Source organism: Paramormyrops kingsleyae, chromosome 1 (assembly GCF_048594095.1).
Source record: "Paramormyrops kingsleyae isolate MSU_618 chromosome 1, PKINGS_0.4, whole genome shotgun sequence".
NCBI classification, from domain to species: Eukaryota; Metazoa; Chordata; class Actinopteri; order Osteoglossiformes; family Mormyridae; genus Paramormyrops; species Paramormyrops kingsleyae.
Genome location: NC_132797.1, coordinates 17849707 through 17869237, shown reverse-complemented (window position 1 = coordinate 17869237; position 19531 = coordinate 17849707). Strand labels below are relative to the sequence as shown.

Genomic DNA, 19531 nt, shown 5'->3' with positions numbered 1-19531 from the left:
TCCTGATGAACCAAGAGCAAAGACAGATTAAAAAAAATAAAATAATAATATATATTATATATATGTGTGTGTGGCATGCGGACTGTCTGGTCCAGCTCTGACATGAGCTACAGTCTGACGTCAGAAAGACCAAATACCTGTCTCTTGCTTGCATCATTGAGAGAGAAAACACACACACACACACACACACAAGTCCTTAAAAGAACATATCAACAAATGACTTGAAGAATAAAACGGCTTCACAATGGATTATTAACAGGTTTTATTAGCAAAATAAGGAAAATGTTGTCCTACCATAGAGAACATAGCTACAGACAATTATGTCAGTTTGTCTAGTGTAACAGATCAACCATTATTCTCTCCCCAGACCCTGTCCAACCCCTACTCCCACCCAAAAACACTTTCAGGTGTTAGGTTTTGAACTGTGTACTGCACAGTTTTGGATTTTGAACTGTGTACTGCACAGTACTAAGGCAGATATCCCTATACACGTACCTTTCAAAACATTTCTCTGACAAATTAAATCATGACAGTTTCAGTTACACTTTCAAACCACGCTGCTGACCTGGCGTTATTTTAAAAAGGTTACTGAAAACAGCTCGTCCTGTCACTCTGACACACTCAGGCCCAAGGCTGTTATACGGCTAGCCGTGGTCGACAGCGTCCACGGGTCACTTCCCCTAACATGAAAGACCGGGAAGAGTAAGCACGCCGGTGAGAGAAGGTACATTAACAATAAAACCATCATGATTTCACTCTGTAACGATCGAACTGGCAGTAACAAATACTGAAAAATGGGGGAATCACACATGAAAAGGCACAAATACCCATCCACTTGGTCCACAATAAGTCCATTTTCCCTGTGCGGGAGAAATGGCATTTCCACCAAAGCCAAGCTACCAGTTTACAAGACAAAAAGAACTTAATTAAAATACAAAAGAAACACGTTTATGGGGGGGCGGGGGTGGCTACAAGATTTACACAAACATCTTACACACGTTAAAACCGACCCAGACTGAAACAAAGTCATTAAGACTGACAAAGAATACAGTGCTGGCCTGTGATTGGTGGGTTTCACCTCATTTGTCTTTCCCCCTTTCAATTTGCATATTTGACCGTACTTGTGTTCTTGTGTACCCGTTTTACATCATCTTCAATTGCCCAAAGACCAGTTCCAATACTCAAGAACAGAAGTACAGAGGATGGTAAGAATTGCCAGATGTTGTTCTTGTTCCGTCCCAAATATCAAGGATACATCAGTTGCATCCTCGCCAAACAAGACCGATCCCATGATTCATTGTACCCCATGTTCGTTCTTGGGAGGCAAGTTACCAAGACCAGTCTTTCCAAGACCACAAGTGCAATCTTTGCTTTTTCGGTATTGAGAAACACCCATGGAATCCTCCTCATCTGCCCCCGCATGAAAACAAACCCAACTTCAATGCAGCGGTGACCTCGCAGAAGCCAGCCACAGAGAGGATGTCAGCTACACACACGGTAACTTCTGCTTCTTCAGTCCACAACAAAGAAACAGCTTTTAAATGAAGAATATGAATATAATGAGTACATCAGAAAAAAAATTAATATTTGACAGTGAGTGACATGGAATTTTTTTCAGATGTATTAAAGTACTGATCGATTTTTAACATGCTTACGATGGTGAAAAGATACACGCGCTCCGTAAGGATGTACAATCAGCCACCAGACCGCAGCATATTTGCCGCGACCCGAGCGCAAGCTGACTGAAATGCAGCCGTAATCTGTGCGATGCCTCCGTCAGAGGAATAGGCCGCAGTCCGTCAGGTTGTTCTTCATGATGACGTCGGTGACGGCGTCGAAGACGAACTGCACGTTCTTGGTGTCGGTGGCGCAGGTGAAGTGGGTGTAGATCTCCTTGGTGTCTTTCTTCTTGTTCAGGTCTTCAAACTGGCACTGGATGTAGGCGGCGGCTCCCTCATACGTGTTGGAGCCTGTTAGGAGACACAGACTGATCTGCTAACTCCAGCGTCAAAGAATGAACAGCTAACAGCACACAGTGGACTCAAAGATGATGGAACTTAGCTTCCAAGTCAGTGTTTCCCAAAACCGGTTTAGCTCCCTCTGACCCCCTGCCAGACAGTCTACATTTTTGCTCCCTCCCAGACAGTCTACATTTTTGCTCCCTCCCAGCTCCCTGCCAGACAGTCCACATTTTTGCTTCCTCCGACCACCCCGCCAGACAGTCCACATTTCTGCTCCCTCCCAGGACATGTGGACTGTCTATGGGCCCCCGAGGACCGGAGTGGGACACACTGCCCTAAGTAAAGGATTGCCCTTTTGTAAGGGACTGTATCACTTACCTTGTTTTCTGAGACCCAGGAAAAATGTACATTCCCCCCCCCATCATTTCTTTCGCAGGAAGCAGGAAGCCAGGCATGACAGACCATCACAGGGCATATGCTCATGCAATCACAGACTATGGGCACTGAACACAAACCGATTCACCTAAGCATGTCTTTGGAGGACCTGGGGGAAACCCATATGAACATGGGGAGAACATGCCAATTCACACACAGAGCCTGGCTTAGGATCAAACCAACAGGAATACCCAATGGACCACTGTCACCCTGAACTACAGGAAATTAAAAAAAAAATGCAAAAAAAAAAAATGCACAAAGAGGAAACTTCACTTAAAACAAAAACCTAAAATTAAACTTAATATCCCTGAAAATGTCTAACTAAAAACTCAATAACAGGAGCTCAACAGAGATCTCTGCATCTTTAAGTATTGTATTACGATGCTTGATTGATCGGCACTATCTTTCTGCACAGAATTGCGCAACTTCTTAAAGTCTTTGCTAGGCATCCAGGAAATGGGACAGGAGCAAAGACTTCTGGGAACAGAACATCCAGTCTTTTTACGTCCACAGTGTTGTCCGGCTATATTGCCTAGGAGACCATTAGGAGTCGCTTCAAGGAAAATGCGACCAGGAAGCACGTTGTCTTGACCACAGGAAATGGGTTCACAGAAGAGCGAGGATTCGTTTACATCACACCGTCATGACGGCAGCTTGTGTGAGAGGATTTTTGTTGCAGACAAATAAAAGGACAGATTACATGACTCATCTGCTTCCACCTGAACCCCAGAAGGTTTGAATGTTCAGCTTATCATCAAGCCTTTTCATGACTAATGCTCATTAAATTGTAATGATACAGGTGTGGAAAAACTATAAATCCAGCCTTCGTCCTTATACACCCTTTCAAATCCTGTATCCATGCATCTCAGCCTAGAATACAATTCCCATCCTAATATAACACACACTCTTCAAGTGTTTTAAAGTGCCTGCATTGGTTGATTTGTCTTACAAGGACCTTTAAAGCCTCATTTCCATTGAAATAATGCAGTGATACAATCAGTTTTAAGCCTTCAAAAACAATTACATCACAGTACATCAACTGACGATCAGGAAATCTAGAAAAATACGGATTTGGAAAAATTCCTGAGGGACAAACTGATTGTAAGGGTAGAAAACAAAGGAACAACATGTAAAAGCTTATGCTACAAAACAAAGAATGAACAGTGACTATGGGATGACCAGCTCTGCACCAGCTGAATCACTGGGTATATATACCAGCAGGGGCGGATCTACTTTTTTTGGAACCTTAGCTTTACTTGGGAGGCCCCCATACAAGAAAATTGATGATGATTTCATTTCCTGCGCAATGCAGGTAATTCAACTGCCCTAGGCGACTGGCCATAGCTAGAGCTGGTGATGTATATAATATATATTTTCCGGATTTTGTCTGGGGCCCCATGTGCCAGATCATAGGCAGCTGCCCAGTTTGCCGATGCCTGGATCCAGCCCAATACCCATGTGATACTGAATAAAGCCCACACAGGCTATGAAAAATGGGCTCTCACCTGCATACTCTGGATAACAGATGGTCAATGGACTCTTTTTGATCTTCTCCTCAAACAGGTCCTTCTTGTTGAGGAACAAGATGATGGAGGTGTCTGTGAACCACTTGTTGTTGCAGATGCTGTCAAACAGCTTCATGCTTTCGTGCATCCGGTTCTGCGGCGTGAAAGAGAGCCGTTTGTGTTGGGGCCAACATCCAAGTCCATAACCCAAAAAACAGGGGGCTATACCACCTACCACTAATATCCACAGATTTGGGGGGGGGGGGGGGGAAGGCGGCAAAGACTGAGTAATACAACTTACCATCTCCTCATCCTCAGCCAGGACCAGGTCATAGTCACTTAGCGCTACACAGAAGATGATGGCCGTCACACCCTCGAAACAATGGATCCACTTTTTCCTCTCTGACCTCTGACCCCCCACGTCGAACATTCTGTGGGATACGAAACCGTCAAGTAAGCAGAGATGAAAGTATGCAAGAAGGGTCACCCGAGCCAAACGATAAGAGCTGTGGCTTTTGGGTTATCTTCCCATGCTGATTCACACCTCGAACCTCGTAACCTTGAAACAACTGAAAGGCAACAAATCTCATCCAATACGACATAACAGCTGTTTTGAAGGTCATACCGGAAGGCAAAATATTGTGAAAGAAAAGTCAATATAAAAATTAAAAAATATATATTTTTTTACATGTGCACCCTGGAGCAACTGCAGACCACACTCAGGGAAGGAGGACCTTAAGTACAACATGATTAAACAACAGGGCGTGTGACAGTGGCCAGCTGTCTACTCCTGCCTCCTTGCCTAGGATCTGGATGGGGGTTTAGCAGCATTTTCACCACTTGGAGGCCGAGGCTGAGGTGGATCATCTACATTTCAAAGAAGAAGAGCAGCTGGATGGGGAGTGATAACAGGCAGCTCAGAGGCTTCCTGCAGCCTGGGGCCTGGTTCATACTTACTGCGGTGTGGCTAGCCTGCAGCTCTCCATCTATCCTTAGAAATAAAATTACTCAAACTTTAAATGAAACTAAAATATATAACAGCTAAATAGATATACATCTTTAAAATAAAAACCAGTGAAACCACACCAAAAACTAAAACTAAACTGGATTTCAAATGAAAATTGAAAATAATACAATAATAATATTGTATAATAATACAAATAAACTAAATTTAAAAAAAAAATTATAATAGCACTAATGGAAACAGATAGACAGGTATTTGGCATTGCTGATGAACATATTTTATTTTAATTTGCAGCCATCTGGGAGTCTTTATAATCTTGTAGCAAGGAATCATATAAATGCCCATGGAACATCCATGTTGTTCCAATTATCCTCGTACGTGGCCCCCAGTGAGGTCTACGCACCCAACCTCGGTGACAAAAATCATGACATCACTGCATGCACCGTGGTGGGTCTGCAGTATGTATGAAGCAGCATTAAGAGACATTCGTTTCATTCCACCATGCTCAAGGGGCCACAGGGACGACAACTAACAATAAACATGCAGACGATGCTACAGTGTCAGATTTTGTATTGAAATGTTGGAAGGAAACAGAAACAGACAGGATCTCTCAACAAAGAAAAAACAGCACAACGTGCCTCGTGGAGCTCACCCAGGCGATGGACACTTTACATGTTGTATGTCACTTTCAGACACAGGTGGATAGTTCAGGTCCAGAAAGTAAAAATCCAGACCAAGATTTGGCTTCAACCAACCAGTTGAGTACTTGTGATTGTGACTCTTTATATTCAACTGGTTGATTGAAGCCAAATCTTGGTCTGGATTTTTACTTTCTGGACTTGAACTATCCACCTACGCTTTCAGAACAGCTAGGTAAGAACACGGCCGCTCTGAAGTGCATGAACAGCCCCCCAGACACACTGACACACTGCTGGCTTCTTACTCACTTGAAGTGGAGGTCTTTGAAGGTGAAGTGTGTTTCCACGATGCCTGTGGTCTTTACCCGGGTCCGCAGCACATCCTGCTGAGTAGGAATATAGGCATTCTGGGATATCCTGTCCAAGTCGTTCAGGTAACTGCACAGAGGCAGAAAAAAGCAGGTCAAACATTCTGCCACAAAAGTAGCCGCAGGGCGTCCTGTTGCGCCTATAGCATTGTTTTCCATAGTAAGCACTATCAAAGACCAGGAGGTTTAATCGTGTTCTTAAGAAGACTCACCAAGGATTATGTTCTTCTGATACATGAAGGAAATAACAAACCAACGAGTTAAAACTGCTGTTGGTGCTACTTTTTAAAAATGTAATAACTCTCACTACTGCTTCACTAGGGCTTCAGTGATAAAGCAGCAGAGCCTAAACTGCCACTGAGATAAAAACAGGGATCTTTAAGTTTCAACTTCAACCATGCATCTGCACTGCAGGAATGATCCTGATATTCTGGACTCAATCTGGTCCCCTGATGGTGGGAAAGATGACGGCAAGCCACGAAGGCACTCACTATGCAGCGGAGTCATTTAGCTGATATTCCCGCGAGTGGCTAAAGCAGGCCTGGACCCCGCCATCCCTCCAGAGACGTCGGATGACTCCTGCCAACTCGGCAGTCATGAAACCCTCCTCCGCTGAACCCGCCAGCACGAAGAGCTGCCCGGCGTCATCCTGGGGGGAGAGCAGCTGTCAGAGCACGACCCTCATCGCCGCCGCGTGCCATGCTTATCTGCAGCATCGTCAGTGAAGGCAGCATTCCTCATATCCTGCAGAGAAGTGTTTCCCAATTCGGTTCTTAGGGGACCCACAGACAGCCCACATTTTTGCTCCGGGAGCTGGGAGGGAGCAAAAATGTGGGCTGTCTGGCAGGGAACTCGGAGGGAGCAAAATCACGGCGCAACTGTGCGCCCCCAAGGACCGGATTGGGAAATACTGCTGTAAAGGCATTTCATGTCCTTATATACTCTCACACCTGCACACACTCCCATTATGCATCCAAATCACAGATCACTCATAATACTCACCACCCGGGCTGGATCCCCAAAGTCGATCTTGAGGCGACCCATAGCTCGGATAATGGCCACGATGGACTGGATGGTGTTGCTGTAGACCACAGCTTTGTACTGCTTACACTCCTCTTCCGAGTAGCCTGCTTCATGGATGATCCTGGGGGGTGGAGGTACTATATCACTGAATATGGCCCCCCCAGGGTCTCTGCCAGCACCCCCCCATCCCATCCCACCCTCACAGCCCCACTTCGGGCAGAGGATAGAAGGCCACAACACAGCTTTTGAAACCTAAGACCACTTGTGTGGTTTCAGATTCCAGTTACACATTAGCATCAGCAGAGGGAGCCAGAGATGGACCCAAATGTGGCCTTAGATACAGTTGCCTTGTTTCCACGGAGCTGGTGCTGGTGCTGTTGCTGTTACTGGTGCTCTGCTGGTTCTCACTTAGTGCCTTGTTGCCCACGTTTCCACCGGTTTCAAAAAAGAATGGAACAGAAAAATTCTGAAGGTGGAAGTGAGAGTAAAGTAAAGAATAATCTGCATTTAATTTTTTGGATTTATTTCATTTTGTCTTGGATTTTTAGTTTTTATAAGCTGCTGAACTGAAAAAAAAATGTCTTCAGAGTATGACTCATTGCACCAGGTCTCAATTGCTTGTATCCACTTTTGTCTCCGTAAAGGCTCCCTGTCTGTGTGTTTGTGAGTTTATTCTCGCTGCCTGTTTTACTGCTGTACTTTTAAGGATCGCGCAATAAAAGAGTCTGCTAAAGACTAAACTTTGTAGTCTGCCTCATGATCTCTTTGCCACTCGAATACCACGATATTTGACTTATTCTACCTGCAACATAATTAAATTTTATTAAACACATATTTACTTCATTATTATATCTGGCCAGCAGATCGATCTTTCGTTTTTCACAGAATTAAAAAACCGATGTACACTGTAACGTTATTCCACTAATAAGCTGGCAAGTTGTTTCACTGCCGGCACTGGCGATATTATGCTCAAATTCTTCCAAATTCTGAGACCAGCTTTTCTTTGGTGCCCTTTTTTTTTCTGGCCCGGGGCAAGTTTTTGGTGGTGGAAACGTGCAGAACTAGTTCCGGATTGGGAGGAAGTCCAGCACCGGCTCTACATTGGAGGAACGTCTACATTAAAGAGGATAACAAACAGCATGATGCACTGCAGCCACGGTTGAGAGATTACTCACAGATACACTAACCAGCCACGGTTGAGAGATTACTCACAGATACACTAACCAGCCACGGTTGAGAGATTACTCACAGATACACTAACCAGCCACGGTTGAGAGATTACTCACAGATACACTAACCAGCCACGGTTGAGAGATTACTCACAGATACACTAACCAGCCACGGTTGAGAGATTACTCACAGATACACTAACCAGCCACGGTTGAGAGATTACTCACAGATACACTAACCAGCCACGGTTGAGAGATTACTCACAGATACACTAACCAGCCACGGTTGAGAGATTACTCACAGATACACTAACCAGCCACGGTTGAGAGATTACTCACAGATACACTAACCAGCCACGGTTGAGAGATTACTCACAGATACACTAACCAGCCATGGTTGAGAGATTACTCACAGATACACTAACCAGCCACGGTTGAGAGATTACTCACAGATACACTAACCAGCCACGGTTGAGAGATTACTCACAGATACATTAACAAGGTAAGCTTGCCATGATCCTCATAGAACACTAATTATATTTGTTAAATGAAAACATGTGAATATAAGGCCTCTAGTCTACATGCTACAGGTACATAAGGACAGGGAGCATGAACGAATTTGGCAAACAGGCCCTGAGCAATAAGTTTTCAAAAGCCAACTCTGCATTTCCGGATTTATCCAAAGTGACATACAGTGGAGAGAACAGAGTCAATCAGACTCTGGAGTAATTGGGCGTTTAGGGCCTTGATCAAGGGACCAGCAGTGAAATCACTCAGAAAAGCATGGGATTTCAACGGTCGTCCTTCTAATCACAACCATGGCATGTAACCAAGCCACTGAGCCACACAGCGTCCTGTAAGCTTGCCCTGAAGACTCATGTGCTATGGACCCCTCTAGCTTTTATATACACTATGAGGCCAAAACAACACCTGCTCATTACACCTATAGGCCAGTCAAATTCTTCCATATCAAACTCACCCAACCATGTCTTTGTGGACCTTGCTTTGTACACTGGGGCACAGTCATGCTAGAACAGTAAAGGGCTCTTCCCCAAACTGTTCCCACAATGTCTGGAGCATAGAACTGTCCAAAATGTCTTGGTATGCTGAAGCATTAGGAGTTTCCTTCACTGCAACTAAGAGGCCTAGACGAGCCCCTGAAAAACAACCCCACACCATTATCCCTCCTCCACCGAACTTCGCAGTTGGCACAATGCAGTCAGGCAGGTAAAGTTCTCCTGGCATCTGCCAAACTCAGACTTGTCCATCAGACTGCCAGTCAGGGAAGCGCAATTTGTCACTCCATAGAACACGTTTCTACTGCTCCAGAGTCCAGTGGCAGTGTGCTTTACACCACTCCATCCGACACTTGGCACTGCACTTGGTGATGTGAGGCTTGCATGCAGCTGCTCGGCCATGGAAGCCCATTCCATGAAGCTTCCGGCTTTGTGCTCAGCGACCCCACTCCGTTTCTGTTGTTCCTAAATGCTTCTACTGTGCAATAAAACCACTTACAGTTGACTGTAGAATATTTAGCAGGGAAGAAATTTCACAAACTGAATGAAACACCTGAATTGAATGATTAAGAGGTGTGTCCCAATACTTTTGTCGATAATAGTGTATTTTTAGGGTAGCCAATTATGTCTGTCCTTGCTAAACAAGACTTCAGGAAGTTCAGGTAGAAAACTTTCAGCATTTCTCAATACAGTCAAATGTTTGTGATGAAGTAATGTTACACAAACCACACCTAAGGTGGGTACATTATTGTATTGTATGGTATTGGTACATTAATAGGAAAGCTGATGCTTACTTCATCTGCTTGACAATGGTGCTCTTCCCTGACTCACCAGCACCTGAGGGAAAGACACAGGGATGTCAATACTGTGTTTTTTTTTTTTTGACAAAATATACATTGAAACTTGCCAACCTAGGAAAACCATTCAAACGAGGGAGAGCGAGCAAGCAAGCAAGCAAGCACGCACGCACGCACGCACGCACACACACACACACACACACACACACGCACGCACGCACGCACGCACGCACGCACGCACACGCACACAGACCTGTACTCATATCTTAGTGAGGACCGTCCATTCATTTCTACGAACAACCTTAACCCCTACCCAGCCCTAACCTTAACCAGAAGTAACAAGACAAAATACAAGCCTTTTGGCATTTTTAGTCTTTTGATTTCAATCAGAGATTTTATTAAAACCGAATATCCTGTTGTGGGGACTGAAAAAAATGGTCGGCAAAATAACCGGTTTTTCTTACATTGCGGGGGAGATTTGGTCCCCACAAAGTAATCTATACCTGGACCCCACATTCGGACACACAAATACACACACAGTGTGTGGCTGGGGGGTGGGAAGTGAGCACACAGCCCTGGAGGTGCAGAGCTATACACTACTAATCACTGAGCCACGGTGCCGCCCCAAGAAGAAAGAAACTAATAAAAAATAAATAATGACATTAATCACACTATACCATAGCCTTTCGTCTCTCCAAGAACGGCCCAGAACGACACAAGTGGGGACTGAGAGCGCGTCTAGGAGAGGCAGAATTACAAAATGAGATTAGCTGCCGTCCTCCTCAGGACTGCGCTACGGCTTGCTGTCTGCTTTATCGCGTCGCCACAAGGTGCTGCTTCAGCTGCAATAAGAGAAATTAATCCAGCCTTACAAGCCGCTCCATCCGTCTGCCTGCGTACATTATGCAGCGTCGAGCCGCTGCTGCACAGCCTCATACAATGCCGTAATCATTTAATCGCCACCAGCAAAAACATCCTAATGCTCACTGAACTATATGTACGCAGCATTCGCAGGAATCTCTGCATTAGAAAACAATACAATAAAGTCTTCCTGCCTTCACTGAACGCCTAAAAAGCACCCGTGCTAATCTGTTTTTAGAAATTCCCACATTGTCTTCTCACCACTGGGCCGTGTAATCATAAGCGATCTAAATGCACTTTCCAGAACAGCATAATCTAGAACAGGGGTCTCCAACTCCGGTCCTGGAGAGCTACTATCCAGTCGGTTTTCAATCCTACCTGGCTTCTGATGAGCCACACCTGCTCTCAGGTAAATACCAGGGCCAGGTGTGGCTCATCAGAAGACGGGTAGGATAGAAAACCTACTGGATAGTAGCTCTCCAGGACCGGAGTTGGAGACCCCTGATCTAGAATGACTGAAACCAAACTAAATTTGACATACTGTGATAACTTATCAGCTGCCAAGGACAGTAGCATATATATATCACAAACTTTGAGGGTACGTCACCAGCTGTACTACAATTAGCAACTTTCTAATCTGTGCTTCTAAAAATAGACCTAGGGATTAAATTTAAGAAGAGAATTTTTTAAACTGACAACTCGTTCCTATGATCTTCCTACGTGAAGCCAGGCTGCCAGGACTCCCAGCCTCTGAATGGAGCAGTGCGATTCAGCAAGCAGCAGTGCGATTCAGCAAGCAGCAGTGCGATTCAGCAAGCAGCAGTGCGATTCAGCAAGCAGCAGTATGTCTCAATACTGTGTGACACTTCGGACACATTTAAAGGGCATGCTTTTAAAAGTCACAGCGGCCTTACAGGAACTGGACCACAAACTCTCGATACTTCACTGGGAACCAGCCGTTGCAGCACAACAAAGAGAAATAGTCTCACTAACTTCAAGAATCAGAAAAAAATAAACGTGTTGGTGCCAGCTGTCCGCTGAGATAACTGCACACGTTTTTACATGCACAGCAGAACATTCCCTCATTTAAAATTTAGATAAAATCCCCTCTGCACGCAGTGCTACACCAGTGAGCCTCTGCAGTGGGGCTGGGAATTCCTCATGAGTACCTATTCATGGAGCACCCATCCAGCCCATCAGCAGAGGGATTATGCAAGTGCAAATGCAACCGTAGGTCTGAGGGAGAGGGGTATGGGGGGCAGACAGTGTAACCACACAACCTTCCCAGCAGCGGAAACCGCAGCGCAGGAAGGAGCTGTGCAGCTGAAGACCCATAAAATCTGAACATGCTAAGCTGGCATATAGACCTGCAGCTACAGGACGAGCTTCTCAATCAACTGGACCAACAACAGAACGGCCAAAGCAGTAGCTGTTTCCATGGCGATACCCCTCTCGGTTAGGACACTGCCGTTGAGTCACACGGCCACTAAAGGCCACCGTGGACCTGTGCCTGGTTTGCAGTTGCCCTGTGAGCCTGCACGTCCAGCCTGGATACCCCCAATGCCCCAGCGACCACAGACAGCTCCCGCTCTGCGAGTCACCCACACCGAGTATTCCGAGGAGCAAAAAACAGCAAAGACTTTAAGGCCAGACACCAGAATACCTCACGAGAGTGACACAGTTTATCTTACAGCCTGAAGCAATGATCTCCTTCGGCTGGCCCACCGTATCTGCGGCTCTTCGTGGACCCTCCACACAGTTTCTTAATTCACCAAGGAAACAATCTGCCATCTTACACATTAATAACTAATAAAAACACACCTCTACCTTAAAGAAAGCCTATGATGTTTCTTTAACCTGACCCCCCTACCACGAAAACCAACAATCATTTCACTTCCTTCACAAAGGAGGCAATTCACACGGCAACCGTCTATTCTGCCAACAGCTAGCGGCAGCCATGTCTCTGCATGCATATAAACATTTTAATTTGATGTTTAGGCAGTCCCCAAGTTATTATTATTATTATTATTTATTCATTATTATTATAAAAGTAACTGCATACGGCACTGTACTGTATCTCAAGCCGACAAATCATTGAATGTTTTCACGAGTGTTACAAAGTAGTATGTGCGTTTGTTATTACGAAGAAGTAATCACATTTAACCCAAATTTTTTATTTAACCAGAATCTGCACCAGGTGACCTATCCCCTCATCCAACAGTCACGCCTCCATTTATAACCTTGGCTGGCTCAGTTTTCCACACCACAGATCCGGTCACCCTCTTCCCTTCAGGTAATCCAACCGGACTGCCGGTGTTCCCTGGCAATGGGCCGGGCTTTTTCACCAGCCTCCAAGTGACAGGGGGCCGTAACATGCTGCCACTGGGATATAGCAGGCAGGCAGACAGACGTGCATTTCCCAGTGCGCTTCTCTACTCTTCGATGTTCTGCCAGCAGAAGGCCTCAAACTAACACCCAGCTAGACAGAACTTATTTGACTCGACATTTGCCTTTTGAACCAGAAGGGCTGGTGTCACCCTTGAACATAGCTACCTTACCCCTTAAATGATATTTGCCTTAACTTGCACCAGTGGAATTTACTCTATTAAATAAAGATATAAAACATGCCAGACTTGAAGGAATAAAGTCTGCCAAATCAAACAGTCCCAGTAGCCAAGGTTGTGCTGGTATTTAAACTTTGTTTTGGATACAATAAATTTCAGACTGTTTCGGTATAGCAGCATAGCATAGTTTGTACATCTGTAAATAGAGGACAACAATTATTAGCTGTAAGAAATACTAAGTGATGATTCCTGAAAACCAAAGAGCTGTAATTATGTCAAAGTTGACAAAATAAATCAGTGATGAGAAATCAGTGCTTGTCTCTATCCTGTCCTCAGTCTGTCCTCTGAGATGGTCTGGTGTCCCATCAAGGGTGTAATTCCCTGTGCTTCTGGGAACAGACTCCAAGTGCACTGTGATACCACACTAGATAAAAGATTAGGGGAGATGGAAGGATGCCTCCATCCATTGATGTTTAGTGACGTGGATTTCTGCATATCAAGACGTTTCAGGAAAACTGTAATGACAAAGATAATGCCCTAAAATGACATTATAAACAAAGAGTGCACAAGCGAGTGAGAATTATGAACATGCAGCACATGTAAGCAGATACAGTTCAGTCCCAAAGGACTGCTGTACAAGTGAGTGATGAGTGAACCAGGGCTGCACTCAACATCATTCCACTCACAGGAGCTTCCCTTTTAGCTCTAAGCCTGGAAGATTAACAGTGAACCAGCCTGGTGGCATCAACATCTTTCTTTTACTGCTGTATCAGCTCTCAAGAGCCAAATCACTGCAGGACACATGCTGTATTAGTTAAAAAAGATACAAGGTGAATACACCAAAAATGTTTTACTCACTGTAAATAATGCAATTCCTTCAGAGTATGCAGCTATGTATTAAAATGTATTATGTATAATAACATTTTACAGTACAATAAAACTACGAAATATCTTTTTTTTCTAGAAAACATAACTGCAAAAATGTAAAACAAAAATGAAGCTCTCAAAGTAAAACAGGACGGCAGTACGTACTGGAGGAAAAAAATCGACAAAGACCAGCGATAGAGAACCGGCAAGTATCAGGGTGAACAAACAAAACGAAACGAAACATTAACTAATAACGAACAGGCACAAGCAAGTTTATTCTCGTGTTTTTTCTGAAGCACGTAACCGACCACGAGCAACAGGTTTAACACTTTCAGCAGACGTCTGAAATGTTCCGGCTGGGTTTTTCAACGAGAAAACAAACATAAAACACTTTTCCTGGTAACTGAAATCTCATCTTCTATGGACATAGCAAATCTGACCTGGATGACAAGCGGGGCACCATACACTTCATACCCAGGCCACGTGTGAGGATCGGGGGTAAATGAACAAGCGATAAGGGCCGATCGCACGGTTCGTAATGCCGGGCCTTTCCGGTCAGTTCCAGGGTGCCGACTGTCAGCAACCGGATCGCAGAAATGCGGACACCTCAACCCCGCAGTCTGTCCCACCACCGCGGCTCGGACTGTCCAGACGGGCTGCACTTCGCAGGATCACTCTGCCGCTCAGCAGTACGGCACCGAGATCCTCGTTTAATCCAACCTACCGTTCGATCATTTACCCGTTTTCAGTACGGGTCTGTATATTTATACGTTATACGTTATGTGCACATCGGATCTGCCTGCTAAAAAACAAGTTACGCAATTCATCAGTTACATCTGATTACTTAAACTGTTCCGTACGCCGTACCGAATCTGGCATTAAGTATCGCGAATCCTACTTTGACGCTGTGTGGTTGTAACCAAAAGTACCTACGTGTCCAGCGGAGAAAACTTCTTACCTAGAAGTAAGAGCTTGACTTCTCGGGCGGCTTTGTCGCCGTCGTCCCGCAGGTTCCTGTCGATCATCTTGCTGCGCTCCACCGCCGCCTTGTCCTCCGTGCTCAGGGTGCACCCCATCCTTAAAACGGATGCTCTAGGCGGCTTGAAAGTAAAGGATCGGGAGACGCAGGCAGGCTACGGCGCGGACATGCAAGAGCTGAAAGGGACTGGGGAGCCAAACACGCCCTTATATCCAGAGATGTAAGATATCCCTGAACGAAGGAATTAAGTCACTTTGTTTCTCGCCAAAGGTCAACACTTTGCACGTCAGTATGAGTTGATGATATAATTGTATATATGTATTTCCCTGTTTTGTGATCGCAGAACAGGGAAAAAACCAATACGAGCTCTATCCTGCTGGCTCTCCACCCAACACGTCGGTCCCCACACTAAATCACTGAAGGCGCGCGGTTTCCTGTTTGTGGGAATGCGCACGAGTATGCGCACCTCTCCCCCCCCCTTGCGTAGCTCGCCTTTTCCTCGTCTGTTACCAACACTCGCCACCTAAAATAATCTGTCGAAGAATGAACAGTTCCTCTACAACTACATAGTTTTTATATCAGATTTGTAAGTCTGATTCGCAAACTTGCTCAAATAAGATCGGGGTCTAACAAATTACAAAGTACTTACGCAGCTGTGGTCGTAGTTGTGCAAAAAGGAGTGTCAACGGCACTCAACGTAGTACTGTGTTAATGTGCGCTCGCCATCCGCTCTATGCAATAACTGGAGTCACCACACATATACTAGAACTTAAAAGCATGATAATTCACCATCTATTCAATGCAGTAACACATCATAACGTACAGACAGCACCTACCTTGAGGAGAGGTGAAAATGGACACTTAAGGGTTAAGGGTATATTCGTACTGTATATCAGGATTTCCCAGTTCTGATTCATACCCCATTGTATGCGCTGACATTTACTCCAACTGAGGCAATAGACAACTAGCCCAGAAAAACATCTGTTTTGATCTATAAGTTTAAGCATATGTTTTATTTTAATTCAAACAGTTTCATTCCTTCATCTAGTGTGTTTAAGGTATTCGGTGTATAGAGCATGCAATAACCGATCGGGTTGTTAATGATAAAAAAAGAGTGAGAATGTGTGTGATATCACCTAGCATTAATCTGAAAATGCAAACGAGCATAGCACAGGGTTGGGCGCCATAGCAACAAGAGACAGGCTTTGAATTTAACTAGTGGTTTCAATTATAGAAATATTTAAGGCCAGACTCAAACCCTGATGTATAGGATATGTAGCTTAAATGCGTAAAATATCGATGAAATAACTGCTTCTTTCGATTGTAGATAAAGAAGGATATGCACTGCAAGTGCGTAGATTTGGGTGTGGACCATAGGGAGATGTTTCTACCAATATTGTGAGAGTAGGCCTACCATGTCTGTTTAGGGGACAGGGGGCTGGACTCCAATTTTGTTCCTGCTAACGCTGAAACCTAACCTACACGCTTGATCCTCTTCATATGTACATGAATTAGGTCTATAATAATAGTTGTATAATCAGCTAAAACACTGAATAAGTGTACATCAGCTCTTATTTCAGCATAAATGTTGTACTAGCAGAATCCCTTAGATGTACCTGCATCCTTGGCATACTGTATCTTTGTCCAGAGTCTCACTATTGGCTGTTAGCATACAGTGCAATCTGGGTTGCTGTCCAGTTGTGTAATTGATTAATTTGTCTTGTATTAGATCAGTGTTTCCCAACCTGGTGCTAAGGGACCCACAGACAGTCCACGTTTTTGCTCCCTTCCATCTTCCAGAAAAAATTGATTGATTGTTGGCTGGTCTCCGAGGACCGGATTTGGAAACACTCCTTAGATAATTTAATATAATGTATGAATTTGAATTGTATGAATACACTGCTTTTGGAACTGAATTCTAGTTAACCAAACCATATATCTATGTATGTGTGTGTGTGTGTGTGTGTGTGTATATATATATATATATATATATATAAAATGTTACATTGGTTACTTTATTTTAATCAACCCATCTTTTGGTTAAGGGCTACACAAAATTATTTTATTAATATAATTAATAATGAATGAATGCTGTATTATTTTAGGGGCCAAAACAAAAGGTGTCCTGGCCTGGTTGTCCCTCTATCTCAGCCAAAAAAGCACTTGCATGTAAAATACTCACATTCGTACGCATCGGTGTTGCTGCCCAAATAACAACAAGGGTATTGGAGTTTTCTCCTCTAAAAAGCCACCATTCCCTGCCATAGCTGTGGGACCTGTTTCAAATCTTCTCTTGGTGTAAACCCCCATAAATGGTCTGGCATCAGTGGAAATTTACAGTGAATGGCCTGTATGGATTTTTCTTCAGACTCCCCCATAGGACAGCAGAGGGCAACATTGGGACCAAATTCTTTTTTCTCTGTCATCGGTCGAGGACGTTACAGGGAAATAATTTAATGATTCTCTGATTATCTTTTTAGATATTAAATATGTAGCATTAAACCAATAAATAGTTTTTGTGTTTTAGAGTATGCAGTTTCTTAGCTGCAGACTTCAGTAAAACATAAACATGTATTAAGCAAGTGGTGGCAAACAGATCTTGCGACTGTGATGAGGTTAAATGGTTGGAAGATGGATGGATGATAAGCTAATTTATTGAACACTTCTTAATTTAGTAATTGTATTTTAAGACCACCATTGTCATCAATATATGACTAGAGAACTTGTCTCTTTGTACATCCTGAAATATGCAATTGTGTGATCATTTTCACCTCTGGAAGTGTCAAAGCATCTCTGTAGGGAAGAATAAAGAGTGATCTGTTATGAATGTTAATGAACCAGCTCTCAAGGAGTCCTGTTGTAAGGTAAACTTAAATAAATTGCAGGCCACTTTTTAATCCCTTTAAAACTTTGAAATATGTAATTTTATGCGTTATCATATGTATTTATGATCACAGTCTTAAAGATGAAGTATGTTTAGCTGTCATGTTGTTTTACCACTCTAAAACAGTACAAAAAAATTTAAATTGTGAATTATTTTTATATGACATGGCTATTGTACTGTTTGTATCATATGGTTAAACAGTGTTTGTTTTTATGAAATGACATGTAAATGAAACTTAAAAACTTTTGCTATGACACTTTAAAGAAACATGAACAGATATTCAGTGCAGATGCTGTCGTCTGCCATTTTACACTTTATGTTGTTACTCCTTGTGATGAGGAAGCTTGGTTGGCAGTGCGGGGCTCAGCTCCCCAGCTTCTTCCATGCACACATGAGTTTTGAAGACACTGTTTCCTCATAGCGGTGAGACACGCGTCACATGTTCACGCCGGAGAGGATGATGCGTCATCATTGGATGTATCTGCGCCTCTGTTCACACAGGAAAGCATGACCGTTGGGGGCCTTAGTTGACCCCAGTGGCTGTGGGCAGTAACCAGCTATGCATGCCTGCTGCACTGAGCTAAAAGCACCGTTCTGTGATCGAGAACACATGCATGCTAAGGATCAGTGCAGCCATTTGTCAAAGAAGGAAGAGGAGATAACTCTGCCTACATACTGGGAATTTCTCACAGATATTTCTGTACTTGTAAGATAATAGTTATGTTGCCCCCTCATGGAGACATCGGGTATGTTCAGCTGATAAACTTTTCGTAAACCAGCCTGATGATTCCAGTATGACAGCGTACTGCTGCCATTATGAGAAAAATAAAATTCACCCAGTTTCCTGTTATAATGAGATCTATTTCATGTTTTAATGCAAAAGTATAACGTTAAAAGGCAAAAAGTATGTCATTATAAGGAGATACTCAGAGAGAATCCATCATTAGAATATACAGTACGTTAAGAACAAGAACATTAAAATTTTTATGTCATCATACCTTTGATTTTAATATTCAAGCATGAATAACCACCATCAGGTTGTATTACAGCACATTAAAAATGAAATTTATGTCATGTCAATAAAAAAAAAACTTTGCTTAAGCTATGAGTAAATGTTTGTCCTGCTTCCCTACTTGTCCTGAAACATAGTTCAGCTAAAGCAATGTTTACATTGCAAAGAGCTCCAACGCTAAGAGCAGTGTCTCCCAGCCCGATCGGCGGGGAGCCCTAGCAGTCCATGTTTTTGCTCCTATCAGGAGTTGGGAGGGAGCAGAAACGTGGACTGTCTGGGGGTCTCCGATGACCGGGTTAGGAAACATTGGCGTAGAGGATCTGCCTCCAGATTCACCATAATGGCAGGTTTGCAGATGCTGAGTGGTTTCCAGTAAACACAAAGTATAAACAGACCAGTTTTTAGGTTTAAAAATTCAGGTGCATGTGTATTATATCCCATGCCCATGCCTTTCTTAAAAGGAAAGAAAATGTAAACAATAGGAGATG

General features: G+C 43.8%; 1 protein-coding gene across 1 annotated transcript; it reads right to left on the bottom strand.

Moving 5' to 3' along the window:
• Positions 1–247: 247 nt before the first annotated feature.
• Positions 248–15989, bottom strand: LOC111847017 (guanine nucleotide-binding protein G(i) subunit alpha-1-like). Its single transcript, XM_023817830.2, has 8 exons — positions 15127–15989; positions 9874–9916; positions 6874–7015; positions 6363–6520; positions 5813–5941; positions 4203–4332; positions 3902–4055; positions 248–1970 (listed from the first exon to the last, which is right to left on the bottom strand). The coding sequence occupies exons 1-8, from the start codon at positions 15242–15244 to the stop codon at positions 1777–1779; spliced, it is 1068 nt and encodes a 355-aa protein (XP_023673598.1). The 5' UTR covers positions 15245–15989; the 3' UTR covers positions 248–1776.
• Positions 15990–19531: the final 3542 nt, after the last annotated feature.

Bases quoted from the DNA above. Each gene is read 5' to 3' on its own strand.
- LOC111847017 (XM_023817830.2), bottom strand. From the start codon at position 15,244: ATGGGGTGCACCCTGAGCACGGAGGACAAGGCGGCGGTGGAGCGCAGC. The intron at 9,917-15,126 runs GTAAGAAGTTTT...TCTTTCCCTCAG, and splicing joins AGTCAAGCTCTTACTTCTAG to GTGCTGGTGAGTCAGGGAAG. The intron at 1,971-3,901 runs GTGAGAGCCCAT...GTCTCCTAACAG, and splicing joins CTGTTATCCAGAGTATGCAG to GCTCCAACACGTATGAGGGA.